The sequence below is a fragment of the Hippopotamus amphibius genome, chromosome 2, assembly GCF_030028045.1.
Source record: "Hippopotamus amphibius kiboko isolate mHipAmp2 chromosome 2, mHipAmp2.hap2, whole genome shotgun sequence".
NCBI classification, from domain to species: Eukaryota; Metazoa; Chordata; class Mammalia; order Artiodactyla; family Hippopotamidae; genus Hippopotamus; species Hippopotamus amphibius.
Window position 1 is genome coordinate 139,942,766 of NC_080187.1, and position 19,021 is coordinate 139,961,786.

Below are 19,021 nucleotides of genomic sequence, written 5' to 3' on the forward strand. Positions count from 1 at the left end.
ACATGAATTTCGCCCTTGAATTTGAGGGCTTGGCCAGGCCTGATATTGAGAGGGAATAACTGAGATGTGGTCTGTCTCCTGACTCGGGAACATTTCGGCCAAGTAGGATTAGGAAACGCAAACTCCCTTTCCTCTGTCACCACAACGGGCTTGGGCAGCTGCCAGCTGGATGCTTTGATGCTTCACAAAAGCTCCCCGAACTCTGCACGGGGGTGTTGGCCGTGAGCCCAGGCCCTTCTGCCTAGCTGTGCTTTCAGTCGGTCATGAACTTCAATGAGCTCACTCTCCAATTTCACACATGAGAAGTTGTGCTTGGAGTTTGCTGGGTGCTAGTGATTGGGACAAAAATTGTCAGGCATCGAACACATGGGCTGTTTGAGGCCGTGTCATCAATGTGGTCAAAATTGGGGCTTCCTGAACTTTAATCCTCCAGTAATTTTGTTAAGCAGCTATGGATCCCCTGAAGATCTTGTGAAAATGCACATTCTGATTCAGAAGCTCTGGGGTGGAGCCTAACAAGCTGCCAGGTGATGCCACAACCTCCCTCTGAGGAGCCAGTACCTGAAGGACTATAAGACGTGTAGGTGTTGACGTGAGGGCAGGGATTAGGTGGCCAATTAGCCAGTAAAACTGTTCTGACACATTCTGAGCAGAAGACATAGAAGGAGGTGATGGATCCTGCATTGACCTGGAGGAAATCAGCCAGGGCATCTCCTCTCCCTGAGGCAGGGGACGGGGCTCCCAGCCCTCATTACTTTGATCAGTGTGTTTGCAGCAGCAAGAGGCAGGATGGTGTAACGGTCAGTGCTTGTGCTTTGGTGCCAGTTCAGCTATGGCAGGCCGGACATACCCTCCTAAGCTCTGTTCCTGTGGCCTAACATCTCTGTGCCTTGGTTTTCTCATTTGTAAAAAGCGGGTCAAGGGTGGTAAGAATAGCACCACCTCTATAGGGTTATTGTGAAAGCTAACAGATTATATAAGGGACCCGGTTGGTAGTGGATGTTTTCCTTCTCAGTCAGAGCTCCCGTCCCTAAGCCTGGGACCTCAGGGGGCCTGGGCTTCTGTGCCCTGCAAGGCCACGGTTGTGCAAGCTCTGTCGGGGCTCTTGTTACCCGGCAGCCGGCAACAGACCAAAATAAAGGGGGAGGGGGTACCAGTGGGGAGGGCCGAGCGAGCCTCTGCAGGGAGTCTGATCAGGTCAGCTGGGAATGCCTGTCAGCCGTCCAGGGTGGCTCCTGCGTGGGCCTGGGGGGTGGGTGAGTGACTCACGCCGGGGCCCTCTCCACCCCTGCGCCCAAATGCTGGGCGCTCCCCAGCCCGGGGCTCACCTAATCCCCGCAGTGGGAGCCGGGGGGCACCCGCACCTGGGCCGAGGGCTAGGGTTGCAGCGCGGTCACGTCATACGGCAGCATGTGCAGCTGAGGCCTCCCCCCCGTGTAGCAGGCTCCCGCCAGGCGGGCAGCGAGGTCAGCTTGGCAGCCACTGACGCTTCAGCCCCGATCTGGCCGCAGGCAGCCGATTCCCCCGGACCCGAGGAGGTGATGGCCGAACAAGAAGCCAGTGGGCTGCAGGTCCTGCTGCATACGCTCCAGGTAGGAAGCAGCGAGGGCTGCAGAAGCTGGCCGGCTGGGTCTTTGCGGGCCGGGCCTGCCTGGGAGCCGGGCTTTTCCCGCAGTCCCCTCTGGCACCAGTGGCCTGGTTTGCTAACCAGCAATAACACCGGAGTCAGCAGCCGCTCTCACCTTGAGGCTGACCTAAGTGATGCTACAGTGTTTAAATATTAAACCTTCGATGTTGATGAGTGCTCTGCTTAAATTATTGAACCTGGTGGGATTAGAGGCTCAGGCTAAAAGATCTAGGTTTCCTACAGATGGGAAAGATGGAGAAAAAGGCTGTTTGGCAAATGCAAACCTGTTCAAGTTCTCCCAGAGCAGGGCAGGAGACATGGTGGCAGGGGGGGCAGGTACGTAGAACTGCCTGGGAGGAAAGGAGCCGCAGGGCAGAGGACTCCTCCGGGCTTCTGCTGAATGGCTGTTAAGAGGTTCCCAAAGAGTTGTCTGCATCAGACTTACCTAGGATGCCAGCTGACAGGGCATCTTTTCAGGTAAGATCTGGCAGGAAGGAATCACATTCTCCAGGAGCGGGGAACTGGGAATCTGCCTTGCCCTCTGCCTGATTCTATTCACTCCTAATGTTCAGCATTCTTATCCCAGAGCACTGGTTTGTTGAACTTGTCTGCAGACTAGAAACTCCCGGAGGGTGTTAAAAAATGCTGACGACCACCCACCCACCCAAATTTGGATTTAATTGATCTAGGGAGTAACTTCGGCATTGGAGTTTTGAAAACACCCCAACAAACCACTGCTCTGTAGACTTGGGTAGATGCTGGCACTGAACCGGATGCAGGGAATGCCAGGGCTCAGAGGGACCTGAGAGATCTTCTATTCCAGCATTTTAAACTTGAAGTCCATGGGCGGGCATCATAAGAGGATGGGCTTCAGGGACTCCAGGACCCCCACCCTCTGATTTAGAATGTAAGTGTTTTGCACTTATGGTCATTCTTCCCAGCTTTGAAAAGCTTAGCTTTGCTCAGACTCTTAAGGAAATGTATATCCCTGGAAAGTTGAAGAACCAATAAATCCAACCTTCCAGTGCACAGATAAGGCAACTGAGTCTCAGACGTGAAACAGCTTCCCAAGGTCACGTAACCACTTAATAGGGGAACTGGAACTAGCACCAAAGAACTTCAATATCCGGTGGACCTAGTGTCTTTGACTCATTCTATCCAATACATCAAAGGCAAGAATGCATCTGGGCTAGGAAGGTTATTTGAGAGAGTAGACCTCAAAATAAATTTGCAGTTGGCCTAGAAGTCACTGCAGGATGAACTCAATCTCCTGTCTTCCTACCCGTGGGGTTTTCAAACTGATATTTAGAAGGATTGTTCCAGGGCACTGCAAGATTCTCAATCATCAAAGAAAGATTTAGTTATGTTCAAAATACCGTGCTTTGTTCGCAATTAACCGGAACACGCTTCCCCTGTGCACTCTGCTTGATCTCAGAATCTGGTGGTGGAATTGACTTGGGTTCCTGACCGACCCCTGAGTCAGCACTCTCCAAGTGCCTGCCTGAGCCCGGTTTCTGTCTTGAGAGTAGAAGTCAGAACTCTGATGTACTTTAAAAAAAGAGAACCCAGAGGAGATATGCTGTGGGATGACGTTTTATGGTGGGTTTCGTGTCTCACCCCCACCCACCCCCTGGGGACTAGAGCCCGCAGGGTTTCTGAGAAGAGCTTTGCTGAAGTGCTTTTGATCGGGGATCCCAAAGGTCTTAGGGATTCAAGCCAATCCTCCTTTCCTTGTGCACAAAGGTGAGAGACTGAAGGCTTTGCTCTGCTTCTTAAACTTCTGCAGAAGACAGTGGTTTTGTCTGAGCAGAATGTGAGCTCAGAATATGAGTTGCCCACGCCTTTCAGGAGCACCCCAGAACATTGCCAAGGGAAGGGAGAAAGAGAGACCAGGTGACCAGAACGAGCAAGCACAGGAGTGACAATGTCCCTGCAATATGATTGTAGAAATCCCCCTACTCCAGAGCATCACCGCTTCTGCCAATCTGGGCCACAAGGACAAAATAGACAACATCATATCAGTTTATAAGCTAGAAATATCAGTTTTCTGCCTGTTATCTTTTCCCGTACAAGTGGGAAAGGGGTAAGTGATTTTTTCCCTACCCCAAGTGAAACACAGCCTTATCTCTGTCCTGAAAGTGTGAGAATCAGATTTCTACTGAGACATTTTCCAAGTCCCTGACGTTTGCCATCTGTGTTGAGGCAGAAAATCAGATTGACTCATGAGGGCCTGGGTGAAGCGGGGCCAGCCCAGAGCACAGGTGCGAGAGACAGAAAGAACTGGATCCTGCCCCACTTCTGGCACTTACCAGCTGTATATCCTTAGGCAAGTCCCTCAACCTCTCTGAGCCTTCATTTCTAGATCTGTAAAAGGGGGCAATAAAAATGCTTTGCTCGGCCCTTTGTGCCAGGATTGAGAGAACCCATTTGAAAAGTGCTTGTAAACTATAAACAGTGGTTCAAATGACTCTGGTTTTTATGATTTCCTCAGTTGAGTACACAGTGGAGAGGCTGGGAACACTTGCCTAGGCTTTTCATCAACCTGCCCTGCTTTTTTTCCTGGGTGGACTCCAGGACACTTGGAAAAAAAGGAAGGTGTCTCATTCCTCCTGCTCTCATTTCTCCATGTGGTTTGAGCTAATGGGGAAGATGGGGAGCTGCCAGGGTAGAAGGATGTGGGCTCCACGCCAGCCCTGATGCTGGGAGCCCTCACCCATTGGCGTCCCACAAAATGTCAATGAAGTACCTTATCGAAACATGAAAAATGTATAATTATTTGGTCAGCTTTGGCACACTCTGAGCTGTGATATGAGCACATATTTTGCTGTTTGCATTTGCACTTTATTATTTTATGTTATAGCTGCTCAAACCGAATTCCAGGTCTGCATCTTGGCCAAAATGTGCATAGCGAACCTCCTTTTCTTGACTTGGGCTCCAGGAACATTATCTATTATGGATTGCAAATGAGGCTGCAAGATGTGGGGCTTCCTGTCTTGAGTTAGCATTGAGCTTAGATAATAGAAAACCTGGAGGGGGCGACAACTCCAGTTTTCCCCTTGGATTGGTTCCTCCAGGGATTATTTCCAAGACAACAGGTGATTTCAGCCCCTCAGCTGCAAAGAGGCCATGGGCGGAAAAATAATGAATGGTATGTTTCACTCATAGCACTTGGGAGTTTTGTTTTCAAAACATGTGTTTAAAAATTTCCTTTTTAGAATTCTCCATGGAGGATGTAGAAATATCCATGTATTGCACATCCACAGGGCCAGGTGTAGCGGAAACTGAGCTTTCCCCTTGGACATTAATAGAAGGGTTTGGAAAAATCAAGAGAAGAATTTTCCTCTAAGATAGCAAACATTGTATAGACCTTCTAAACATTGCAGCATCTCTCTGGTGAAATTTGAGGCTTTCTGAGGGTTTTTTGGAGACTTCTTCCTTAACTGCAAGACAAACATGGACATAAACTGAAATCTGTCTTAATTTCAAGCATCAGTAGAAACAAAGAAAAAGACAAACCCCCAAAGGACAAATGCCAAATGGAAAAGGGACAAAATTGGCACAAAATAGCCTCTGTCAGTGTCTAAAGAATGACTTGGTGCCAGTCAACCTGGAGGTTGAAGGGGTGATGGAGGCATGGAGCCCTGTGCTGAGCTGGGAGTGGGGAGATGACCTTATATGGTGTTTTGTTTTTTAAGACCTTGTTGCTTTCACAGTTTCTTAAACTCCTTGGAGTTAAAGATTAGAAAAAATAAACATTGATTAAGGGTCCACTCTATGCCAAGTTTTCACATTCATTACCTAACATCACTCTCTCTGCCACCTGTGAGGGGAATGTGGCTGGTCTGTCTTATAGATGAGGACACTGACCCTCATAAGCTGTTCAAGGCTCAATGACAGAAACGATAAATCCCTAGAGGAGAGATGTGAAATGGATCTTGTCACTCTAAGGTCTTTCCACTGGTCTCCGTTGCTCACATGACCTGGGGAATACCCACTTGCTCTTTATTTTGAGAGTATTACCTTGACTTGACTGAACCTGAAGATTGAGGGGTTATGGATTCTTCATAATGGAACTAAAATAATCTTCTACATCCTGTATTGATGTTTGGGTAAATAACTCCTGATAGAGAAAGGTAACAGTTAATTTGAGTCAATTGGATATTTTTAATATCCATCCATCCATCCATCCATCCATCCATCCACCCATCCATCCATCCACCTATCCATCCATCTATCCATCCATCCATCCATCTATCCATCCAACCCTCTATAGCTATCCTGTGTACTAGAAGAAATTCAGAGTATTTGGTAGGACAATACATCAAGAAGAGCAAGATCTTTGGATCTTGGTTCAGCCATTCAAAACTTGTGTGACTCAGGACAAACTGTTGATCTTCTCTTTGCTGAAATTTTTTCATTTGAAAAATGAGAATTATAGTATCTACTCATGAGCTTACTATATGTTTAGAGAAAATGCATGTAAAAAAGTAAACGTATTATGTGCCCAACAAATAGCGATGATTATAGTTAAACACAGTCCCTGCCCTCATGAAAATACAATGTTCAAAAGGAAAGGTAGGAGAATAAGAATATTTGCAGAGCAAGTTTGCATGTGATGAATGCCATGGTAAAGGTAAACATCAAAAGAAAATTCTGTGGAATTTGGTAGAAGAGATTCCTTTCAACTGGATATTCAGGGAAGACCTTGGAAAATGGTTCAGAGTTCAGCAGAGGAAGGTGCAGTTAACAGGGAGATAAGGATCCCCAGTGATCTTTCCCATGTCAGGAAAGTGTGGAGAGTATTTGCCATGGCACTGAATTTGATTAAAACAGAAAATCTGTGAAGGGGAAGAAAGGAGATTGAAATGGGAATTTGCCCAAATGCTAAAGAGCCTTGAGTGGCAAGCTTCAGATCCACTCATGTCCTTGGTGATGGCTGCCTGTCTCTAAAGCTAGGTAATGGGGGCTACAGGACACTCAGCCAAGGTGTAAAGCCAAATAGTTGTAAAGCTATTTGGATGGGGGGATGTTAGTCATGACCGCATCTTTGCTTTTTGTTGCTTAGTGATGTGATGTGTTCCCCACGACCTCCCCATCCCTGACATGCCCTTTATCTTGGTCTTCTTCTTATCCATTTCCAACCTTTAGCCCTTTCTGGTCACTTAACTCAACCCTGTATCTCACCCTGCCTGGAGCCACAGTCCATCCCTAATCCCCTTCCAGGGGGAAGGGCTGAGATGGATTAAGGCTCAGGGATTGAAGAAGGAGAACTGCTTAAACTTTTTTTTTTTTATTTTTTAATTTGGAAGAAACACAAATTATTTTAGAGGCAGCATTCAGATGTCTCTGACAACATGGCTGCATTAAAACAACCAGAGTTGGGTCCAAAAGTCCCATCCTCACTTTTGGGAATTGAGAGCAGTTGGCCATTTCCATCCCCTGAGCCCAGATTCTGGATCTGACTGCCTCCCTGAACACCCACCTCTGCAGGGTAGCAGGTAAGGGACAGAAGGCCTGCATGGCTTTGAGGTGTAATTGGAATTTGCCATTGCTGGTGACACGTTGAGGCAAATGGCCAGTAGAGAGAATTTCTCTCTGTAGAAATTCATAACCTGGCAACATTTACTCCACAACTCAGTTGCTAAAACTGGAACCATTCTTATAACCTGCCTCTTTTTTTTTTTTTGGCACACGGGTTTAGTTGCTCCGCGGCATGTGGGATCTTCCTGGAGCTAGGATCGAACCTGTGACCTCTGCATTGGCAGGCGGACTCTTAACTACTGCGCCACCTAGGAAGCCCTGGAACCATTCTTAGGAAAACCAAACATAGTCTGGGTTTGAGCCCTGGGAGCTGGGGAAGTATGCAAACAGGGAGGAGAATTTGGTCTGGGTTCCCAAGCACTGCACTGTATCTGTAAGTATGGGACAGGCAGCTATGAATCAAACAGACAAGATGCTTCTTCACATTTCAGAAATAGGCACATGGAAATACATCCTCTTGGGTGTGACCTCCATATCCTTGTGCCAGACCAGAAATGAAGGAAGTCAGAGGTTTGTGGGATCTGTGCTTTTTCACCAAGTGAATACTGCATGGTTGCTTCAAAGTGATGGGTCTGCAAATCTGATTCTCACTACAGAAAAGGATGCGTAGGGTGAGGAAGAGATCAACGGCAGAGATGCCAAGAATAAAAGAATGAGTAGAAGAAAGGGCATGGAAGAAAACAGAATGGTAGAGTATGCACTCAATACATAGCTTTTTTCCTCCCTCCCTCCCTGCCTTCCCCTTCCCCTCCCTCCCTCCTTCTCTTCCTTTCTTTCTTACAAAATTTTGTGAACTGAATACACCCATGTAACCATCACCCAGATAAAGCGAACTCTCAGCATCTCAGAAGACCCCTCACACCCCTGCTTCCAGCCCTCGCTCCCCCAGTGTAACCACTGCCCTGATCTCTAACCCCACAGATCAGTCTTGCATACTTTGTGCTTCATGTAGTTAGAACCTCACTGTCAATTCTCTTTTGTGTCCGGCTTCTTTCACTCAGCATTGCGGGAGTCCCCCCGTTGCTATCGTTGTAGATGTTCTCATTCTCATTGCTGAAGAACATTCAGTTGTGTGAATGTTCCAACGGTTTATTTATCCATTCGAGAGTACATGGTACTTGGGGTAGTTTTCTTTTTTGGGCTTTCACTCATAGTGCTGCTATGTACATTGCAGTGCACATTTTTGTGAAGATAGGTACACGCGTCTGTCTGTTGGGTAAATATCTAGAGTGGAGTTGAGGGGTTATGGGCTACTTGTATGGTCAGCTGTAGAAGACAATGAAAAGTTTTGAAAATGATTGCTCCAAAATAAACACCTATTAACCCTGTAAATACCATTAATTTATGAGCGTTCTGGGTTGAACCCTTGCCCTAACCTGTTTAATTCATATTTGTTAGTTGAAAGTGGCTTGAGATGCTTTGCATGGAGGGACCTTGTCAAACTGATGTTTTTTGTATCTAATTCCCTCTACTTGGTCCTTTTCATAATAATAGTTAAAATAATAACTAACATTTATCAAAGAGTTTCTACACATAAGGAGCCATGCAAAGTCCTTCACTTGCATCATCTCATTTAATCCTTACAACAACCCTTGGAGGCGGGTCATATTATTATCCTTGTTGTAAAGCTCTCAAACGGAAGGTTGCAGAGGTTAACACATTTCTCACGGTCACAGAGTGAGTGAGTGGCATAGCTGGAATTTGAGTGAAGGGAATCTGACACCTGTGGATGCGTTCTCGCCAGGTGTGCTAACTCTCTGAGGAAAAGAAGGGGCATTGAGAAGATGTGGAACAGATTTCCCCAGGTGGTACGTGTCTGCTGAGCAGACTGGAGACCCCCACTTGGCACATCTGGGGAAGACGGCAGCTATTCCTGCAAGGCTGGCAGGACTGGCCAACAGGGCAGAGAACAGCCTAGAGCAGAGGTCAGCAAACTCTAAGGGCCTCATAGTAAATTTTTCAGGCTTTTCTTGACACAAGATCTTTGTCACAGCTATTCAACCCTGCCACTGTGGTTGTAGACAATATACAAATGAATGGGCTAAGTTGCAGTAAAATTTATGTTCAGAAACAGGGAGTGGGCTGGCCTTGGCTGTTGGTGGTCAATTGTGGACCCTTGGCTGGAGGTCCTTTGGGCACAGGTAGGGTGTAGGGGTGGGAGATGGGACAGAAAGAGAGTGATGGAGCAGCAGGGGTTGATGGGGGCTGCCAACTGCCAAGTGGGAACTTCCCTCATGTGCCATGGATATCCTCCTCAACTCCCAGACTGCCCTTCTTGCAAAGGCTGCACATCAAATGGTGCTCTGAGTTCCTCTGGGGGCAAGTCTTGCAGAATCTGAAATGCACACTTCAGAATGTCATTTCCTGCCATTGCTGCTTCCTCCAATTTTCTAAGTATCAGTGGAGACAGTGATTGTGTCTATCAGCCCTCCAAGGTGGGCTTTCAGGTCATTTTAGCAGCTCTGACCAGTGTAATAGATGACTGTCTTGCACATATTGTCTGCATTCAACAGTGCTACCAGCACAAGATGTGTTCAGTCCAAGACTTCTCAAACTGGGTTCCACAGAACACCAGTGTTCCCTGGGATGCCAATGAGTGTTCTACTCACAAAGGGTCTTGTTGACAGATGGATCTGAGATGTCAGGGTAAATAAATTTACTAATTTCTTTACTGAAAGGTAATCAATCTTTTAAAAGCTTTTCAAACACTTCTGTCCTACAGTAAAATGCCTTTTACTTGGAGGAATACTCTGATAGACCAATGAGCTACCCAGTCACTCTAAGTTCCATCTTTCTAGTTTGACTCACTGCATAGAACTTGCCATTTCCTGATGCTTGATTGTGTCTTCTCTCCCTTCTTCCACCAGGGTAGGGGTCTCATCTGTCTTGTTCACCTTTATCCCTGCTGCCAAAAGCACTATCTAGGACATAGTAGGCGCTCAATAAATATTTATTGATTGAGTAATAAGATGAATGTGCATGGCATATTATCAAGTTGGGGATATAATATATTGCATTTCTAAACCATCTTAGAGATGGGATAATTTTTTATAGCAAAACCCCTGTAGTATCCCACAGGACATTAAGAATCCATGGAGCATATTTGGGAAACAACGGTTATAGACCAATGCCATGTTAAATCACTGCTGGTGCAGGAGGGTTGAATTTCTCCTGATCTGGAAACTAACCTCTGGCTTGTTGAAACATTTCTGATCTGAGTTGATACAAAGTTAGTTCTGTTGGAGACCTAGGGTCATTCCTCTCCTTGGTGAATTCTGCAAATCATGATTCTACAACCTATCTCTAGGCCTTGAGTTACATGAATTCTAATCCTTGATTGGGAGGGAGAATATAAGTGACAGATGTGGAGGTTTAGAAAAAGGTTCTTCCTAGAGGCTCAAGAGAGTCATTCTGCTTCTGATCAGGAGGCCAGATGGTGATAAGAACAGCATTAGCCTCAGGTTTCAGATGAAAGGCAGAGTCAGATTTCAGAGCAGGAGTATCTGATGAAACTTTCCCTAGGGAACTTGGAGAGAAGGCAGCTTCTTTAATAAATGGTCAATAGTGAATTCTCCCTCTACCCTTAAAAAAATACACCCAAGCTCAATGTGTGTTAACATCTCTAATCTTCAGATCTCACCAGTCAGTACAGCCCAATGCCCTACATTTCTGACCCATAGACATCCTTATCCTATCCATCTTAAAATCCAAATTAATCCAAGAAACCCCCATGACAATGCAGATATTTTTTCACTACAATGCAGATATTTTTTTTACTTTTCACAATAGATAGATTAAGAAGACACTATAAGAAAATCCCATTTTCTCCTTGACTTTCATTATTAAATCATAAAATATATATTATATATCCTAAAGGAAAAAAATGACAGCTAAAATTTTAGACTAAGGAAGAGGTTAAAATGATAATATTTGAATAGGTATTATTTGAAAATGGATATTAAAATTCAAGGAGTGCTTTTGCCACGAGCTGCTCATGTTTGTTGAGCACTTACTATGTGCCAGCAAGTAGTCTAAGCATTTGACATGTTATCTCATGTAGTCCTATGAGGTGGGTACGACTATTATCTTCATTTTACAGATGAGGGACACAAGGACCTTGTCAAGGTCACACAACCTTTAAGTAGCAGGGTCGAGGTGTGAACGCAGGCACAGTCTGACTCTAGCTTACTTATTACTCATTGCTATTACTCATCAGGCTACAGAGTCTCTTTTCCTTTTTTACCTGTCCTTTTCATCAGTAAACATTTTTTTTCCTGATTAAAGATGTAGTAAAAGCTTGTGATTATAAAAATTTAATTAAAATGTAGGTATAAATTTTAGGGAGTAAAAATCGCCCCATCAAATCCTGCTCCCTAAGACAACCACACAAGGGTCTACTGTATATTCTTTTATATGTTTGCATACATATAGCAATATGTGTATTTCTATAACTATGTCTATGTGTGTATATCATTTTAATACATTATTATTCAATTCCTACTTATCAGTATGTTTGCACATCTTTCAAGCCAGCACATGTGGACCCAGTTCAATCTTTTGTGATAGTTATATAGTACTTAATATATGGATGTACTATAACTTAAATAAATAGAAGTATATTTTCTTCTAGTATTTCACTTAAATTTGACTTGGTTCATGTTTTATTTTCATTTTTTTGATGTTTTACGTGTTACATTTTATCAAACTTTTCTTTCATGGGTTATTTTTGGCCATGATGCATTCTTCCCAGGATCTAACTCTTATACTTAATGATGCTTGAATTCAACTCCATGCCATTCTCTTTTTCTTAAGTCTCCTTGCTTTCATAGAGCTTCTCTGCCATACTACACTTCACCAGTATGTGGCAAAAGTAAACAAATTTATAAATTTAAATTTTCTTTTACTGGACAATCCCAGTTCTGTAACATCTAATAGAGCTCTGCTTGATAATATTTAGAAATTTTACATTTGACATAAATGCTTATTTAAAATAAATATAAGTTTCTTGGCTGGGCTTCAGGAGGCCAGCACTGATTTTGGACGCTGCACTGTCTTTCTATTTGACTTGAATCCCCTGGGCTAGCATCCTATGTTTTCATGGTTTTCAGACTTAAGTGCTAGGAGATGTGTCCAACAATATCATCTATTTCCTTGGTATATTATGTCTCTCTTGTTAATGGTTCATTCATTTATTGACTGCTTCCCTCATGCCAGAGGCTGTGCTAGGTAGTAGGTGGCAAGGTTCAAGAGTCTTATTAGTCAGACACTTTCCTACTGAAATTCTTCCAAATGTTAATGGCTAATGTCAGGAAGAGAGAGATCCAGAATGCTGCAGTCACACCTGCCCTCCTTTGCTCCATGGAGCATTTTATTCTGTGGTGACTTGCTGAGAACACAGTATTAGCATTACTCCATGTCCTGGGGGAAGATCTGAAAACTCAGCAGCTGTAACATGTTCAGCCACACCTATGTACTTATGTTAATTCGTATGTGGTCCTTTTTTTTTTTTTTTAAACTGCAGGGGAGTGATTCTTAATCTTTTCATTATTTTCTCTTTCAGGGTGTGGGTTGTCACAGATTCCTTTTTTTTTTTTTTTTTTTTGGCCAAGCCCCACGGTATTTAGGATCTTAATTTCCCGACTAGGGATTGAACCCTCACCCCCTGCAGTGGAAATGTGGAATTTTAACCACTGGACTACCAAGGAAGCCCCATAGATTCCTTTTTGATGCCATTGAAAGCTAAAGACACTTTCCCCAGATAACTGCTCATATAAATTTTTGTGAACAATTTCAGGGTAATAAGCCACACCATAAGATTTCACTCTCTCAAGGTATTTACTTGGGTTTTGTTTCATGGAATGGAGCTCTTAAAGGTTAGAATAGTAGAGGTGAGTTCTAGTCACACAAAGGAAACCCCACAATTCTGTCCAATTGCAACACATCTTTCATGCCTCCAAACTGGGCACAATATTCTTTTTATCTCCACATCCCAGCTATGCCTTGAACATCTTTCATAGCTGATCTATACTTGTGAAAATTATGAGTACCTTTGATGGATCAACTGTAATGTTACTTTTCAAAAAAAGCTTGTTTTGATAAATTGTATAGATGATATTTTTCTCTCTCTTCTGAAGTAGCATCTAAGCATTTGTACCTTTCTCTTAAATCATCTATGCTTTGCTTTGTTATAGTTGTTCTTTATTTTTCAACAAACCTTTACTGGGCAGGGAGAATCCCCAAATAAATATGACATGGTCCTTGTTCTCCCAGAGCTCACTGTATTTAGAGGAACCAGATATACAGTTGAGACTCTTCTGAAAGTTACAGACCCTTTCTCTAGATATTCATACATATGTTCTTTAAGCACTTAAATCTTAGATTTGCCTACAGTTTGAATAAGAATCTATGTCATGTGATTGCTCGGGTTGACATAGGAACAAATAATTATAAAGTATTATTGTAAATGAAGATATAACAACATGCCCAGTGTATTCTTGGAGGAAGGGGGATCTCAAACAATCTCCAATATTCCATGACCTTCTCTTCCTGGGTAATAGATTGATTAGATAATTCAGACCAACCCTTGAATTGGAGACAGTTAAACATATAGATAAAATATAAGTAATTTTTTTCTGAAAAGCATCCATGTTCTAGTGAGATAATAGACATTTAATGATCTGTGCTCAGAAGAGGTGGGAAACCGCAGAGACATGAGCAAAACTCTGGTACTCTGCTTTGGAGGCATTTACTATTTTGGAAGGTGTGGCTGGAAAGATTAAATTGTATGTTCTGTATCTTTGCATCTCTAGGAGAACAGGAGTTGGAATATAGGGCTTGCCAAGAATGGGGACCCTGGTAAACTACTGTCTGCTTTTGGGCTGAGACCTGAAGGGATGCTCCCTAGAAATAAAGGTGATCCCTACATAAACTAATCTTTACATTGAACCATTCTTCAACTCATTTGGGTAAAATCCTAAGACTTGAACAGGCAGTCTCAGATTCCTAGAGCTTCCAGGTGCCTGGTAGTAGCAAATTAAAATCAGTGGAAGAAAATATCATACTAGGCCTTACACTAATTCTACAAATAATTTGGAAGCCAGGGACAAGGGGAGATAAATCAATATGAGTAAACACCAGCAGGAACAGGGAACTATATTCAATAACCTGTGATAAACCATAATGGAAAAGAATATAAAAAAAGAATGTGTATAACCGAGTCACTTTGCTGTACAGCAGAGATTGGTGCAACATTGTAAGTCAACTATACTTCAATAAAAAAAAAAATCAAATAAAAAGAAATAAAAGATTTCTGTTGTACTCCAGAAATGAGAATTACCAGACACAGAATGTAACAAAGCTTTGGTTACTATGTTCAAAGAGATTAAAGTCAAGTTTGAAAAATTTGGCATTGGCTGTAAGATATGTGATGTGATATAGCAGATTTGAAAAGGAACCAAATGGAAATTCTTGAACTGAAAAATAAATAACCAAAATTAAGAACTCAGTGGATAGGTTTAATTGCAGATTACACTTGGCTGAAGAAAGAATTGAAAATCAGGTCATAAAAAAGGGAAAAAAAGGGAAAAAAAAGGAAAAGAAAAAAAAAGAATCTACTTATCCAGAATGAAGCATAGAAGGCCAAAAAGCTTAAATATGCAGAAGGGCAGGTGTTGAAATGTGTCGGAGGCACAGGGGATAGAGAAGGTCTAACATACATTTAATTGGAGTTCTAGAAGGACAGAAGAGAATGAGGCAGCAACAGTATTTCAAGAAATAATGATAAGAGTCCCAACCCTTTAATATACTGCTCATTCCTTGGTAATAATAGAAGCCATATCTTTCTCAAGTCTGTATTCTCTGAAATACTTAGCAGGACTTTATTAAGTGTATGTTGAAATTGTTAGGTGAGGAAACCTCCCTATTATCTTTTTTTTTTTATAAATTTATTTATTTTATTTATTTATGGGCTGCATTGGGTCTTTGTTGCTGCACAGGGGCTTTCTCTAGTTGCTGCGAGCAGGGGCTACTCTTCATTTTGGTGCACAGGCTCCTCGTTGTAGTGGCTTCTCTTGCTGTGGAGCACGGGCCCTAGGCACGTGGGCTTCAATAGTTGCAGCACATGGGCTCAGTAGTTGTGGCTCACAGGCTCTAGAGCACAGCCTCAATAGTTGTGGCGCATGGGCTTAGTTGCTCCGTGGCATGTGGAATCTTCCCAGGGCAGGGCTCGAACCTGTGTCCCCGGCATTGTCAGGCAGATTCTTTACCACTGCACCACCTAGGAAGTCCCCTCTCTATTATCTTCTATTCCATTTCATATTTTTGGAATCATGTCAGAAGTTCTCTTAAAACAGTATACTCTTTAAAACAATATTATAAAATTACTGTCTGTTGTGGCTATACATTCAAATATCTAAATCCCTGTATTTGCAGTTGTCACTTCAAAATTTAGAGCTAAATCTACGATAGACACTACAGTTGTAGATTAAGCTCTCATTTGCAATCTGATGATTCATTCATTTTTTTGACACCCCCCCCCAGAAAAAAATCCTCTTAAATTCATATATGCTACCTATGATTATACTCCATTTCTTTTCTTGCTTTTTAAGTTTTATAGCAGCCTTTGGCAATGAGTTATAAAATTCTAATCTGGTCACAACTAATTAGAATATTACATCTACTTACTTTTCCCCTGTTCTCTTTAATGATCTGGTATTCTGATAAGTAGCTTCATTTTTTTCCCCTTTAAAATAGAGGAAACATGATGTTTTATAGGTTCCCTAGGAAACAGATTTTGAAACAAAGGTTTGCATTGAGAAAGTATGCTGGGGAGTATCTCAGGTCCACATGCAGAAGAATGAAGGAAGCAGGATCGGGCAGGGGGAGGAGATGAAATGCAGTGTAGTCACAGCAAAGTCTCAAGTTGATCCCACAGGGAGCTCCTGAACTTGGATGGTCCTTTAGCAATTGTCTTGTCCTGTGGTCAAAGGGTCGAACTTTTATACCTCCTTCCCTGCACCACTGACCAGTCATTGGTTATAGGCTTCTTCCAGGTAGGGGATATGACCTTAGACATCTCTTTATCTGACAGCAGTTCCCAAAGAGAGACCCAGGCGAGAGCTGTCAGTCACTAGTATTCCCTTTGGTTGGTGGATGAGTGCCTCAATCCTCAAGGGGAGACCCAAGAGGCACACCTGTATCATCCACTACAGGTGATAACTGATAACACATCAAGGCACCTAGGTTCAAAATCTGGTTTTGCTGCTAATTGACTATGTGCTCTTGGGCAAGCCATATAACCCCCTGGGTCACAGTTTCCTCATCTTTAAAAAAAAGAGTAGGAATGAGATCATATTTTCCTCAACTTTTGTTATTTGTATGCCACTTTCATGACTTTTTTTTCATATTTTGGATCAACGATACTATTGTTTACTTGATTTATTTCAGCAAATTTATTCATTTTAACTTAATGTTACTTAAGGTGGCACTTTATATACAACCATAAATAGAGCAGTAGTACTTAGCACAAATAGAAAGTAGCCACAAAAATAAATTTAATATAAACAATGCAGTGCTGTTAAAATCCAGGTAGACACTTGCCTGTAGAGTCTCTTAGCTGAGGCCTGCTCTCTGCTTTCTAAAAAGATTAGCAACTATTGGAGAAGAATTGGAAATATACAAATAACTAAGACTTTAACAGACATTTCTTAAAAGAAGAATAAACACTTTACTGGGAATAAATGTTTTTCTCTATGTGATTCAGTGAAATTCAATGCTATGTCTCTCATGACATCTAAATTCAGGTCATATACTCTCAGTAGGAGATTTCTGACCTTTCAAGAAAATACTGGATTAGGTAGCCTTTAGGGTGAAATTATATTATCCCATGATTTTCTCCCTGTGGGAGAGGAATATTAGAGAGAAGATATTTGTGAGTTATACTTTTTTTTTTAGGTCATGCATCTATCAGATTGAGTACCAACCAGAAGCTTGAGGAATTAAATTTATTGGATAGGTTTCCTAACATTATGAGCACACCATATCGGAAATGTAGCCATGGTGACCAGCAATGAGAATGCCATGCTTCAGTTCTCCCAATACCCCTGGAAGAAAGAGCCTCTCATAGGTGGTAGACACTCCTTCCTTGGGTAGCCTAGCACAGCTCTACCCTACACCTAGCTTCCTCTCCTCAGGAATGATTAATCTGAAGTAGCACAATGTAGGGTCCTCTCATCCTGAGACCACCAATTTCTTATTCAGATGCTGTTTCCCTGCTGACCAGGAGTTATCCAGTTTATCCCAGGACATTTAGGCATTACTAGGAAGGGTCTAGAAAATTCTTTACATGATATCCTCCAGATATCAGACCTGGTACAGGGTTGCCCAAACCTACTGGCCTGCTTTCGGAGTTCTGTCATCTCTGCACATGTTAATTGCAATCCAGGGTAGAGCTGGGAGTCTCCTCTAGCATGTCATCTGTATTCTAAGCTTAACTAGGGTTACTGTTTCTAACTCTTTACTCAGCTACAGTAATAGATATGTCATCCTAGTCTTGGCATCCTTTCACCCCTGGATGTTAGGATTTGGCATCTCTTATTGAATTCACCTCTACCAGCCAACCAAAGGATGGCTGGAATTCTATGTCTGTACCCATTTCCTCCATAAACAAATCAGGAAAATTATCTTTCTTGAGGCGAGTAAAGGCATTCACCTTTGTGGGGCCACCACCCTTCATTCAGTTAGTTCTACAGCAGAATATTCACCAAGAATTGAGACCCATGAGGCCTCTTTGCTTCTAACATAAAACCAATTTCTATCCGTATATAAATAATGATGAGGACGACAGTTATCATCTTCATATCAGAGGAGGAAGAAGGTGAGGAAGAAGCGGGGGAGGTGCAAGAAGAAGAGGAGGTGGAAGAGAGAAGCAGAGGGGAGAGACCCTTATTGAGCACGTACTAGTTCCAGGCCTGATGCTTAGCCTTTCACAGAGGTAGGGCTGGCAGTAGTCTTTGAATACAGATGCTTCCATGTGATGAATTCATCCCTCAAGTTTTAGAGCTCAATTGAGATCGAAGAACCCCGTATGTCTCATTCTCTTCTGGACCAACCCAATCCTGGCTCTCTTTATGGCTATTTCTGTCTTTTCTCAGTAGAGAGTCAGTCCTTGGATCCAATTCAGTGAGGTCTGTGAAAGTGAGTTAGTTTTGTGTCTCCAGTTTTATTTGCTGTGACTTACAAGTCACATGGAGTATCTGAAGTTACGCTAGTTATTTGCAGAGTGACCTGCCAACTCAGCCCACCATCTCTTCAATTCTCGTCTGAGAATTCCTTTTTTCTTTTCTTCCAAATGTCCTGCTCCCCATGCTGTTATTTAAATCTGAAAATGGCACAGGAACAAAATTTATGTGAATAATAATGTACAAAGAAATGTATGTTCAGCCTGATGTAAGGATAACTTCTCTGGGGTATTGTATCCCAATGTTCTGCTGTGTTTGTCAAGTGCTTGAGTCTACAGAGAGAATGCGATGGTTCACTATTCAGTGAATTTGGTGCTTATGTTACATATACTTGATCTTTGTGAGATTTGGTTCATAGAATTGTTTTCAGGAAAGCTAATTCCCCATTACTCAGGACAGAAATGCATTTGGATGCACTCCAAGGTACCCATGGTTAAAGCAATGTTCACGCATGATATGTTAGGCATGCATGAAGAAGGAACACTGATATGATGCAGAGGACCTCTTCACCTATTCTGAGCCCTAATCAGAGCCAGGAAACCTCCATCTGATTTTGGGATAATACCTGTCTTTTCAGTTGACTCTGGGGATTGTCAACTAGGGATAATTTTGCCCC

The 19,021-nt window shown here is 42.7% G+C and overlaps 1 protein-coding gene across 1 annotated transcript in view; it reads left to right on the forward strand.

The window, feature by feature from the left end:
- The first annotated feature begins 1,298 nt into the window (after positions 1–1,298).
- Positions 1,299–19,021, forward strand: part of AGBL1 (AGBL carboxypeptidase 1) — a 746,106-nt gene continuing 728,383 nt past the window's right edge. The window contains exon 1 of the mRNA XM_057720719.1: positions 1,299–1,592. Within this exon, the coding sequence (XP_057576702.1) occupies positions 1,299–1,592 (294 nt within the window). The remainder of the gene's footprint in view (positions 1,593–19,021) is intronic.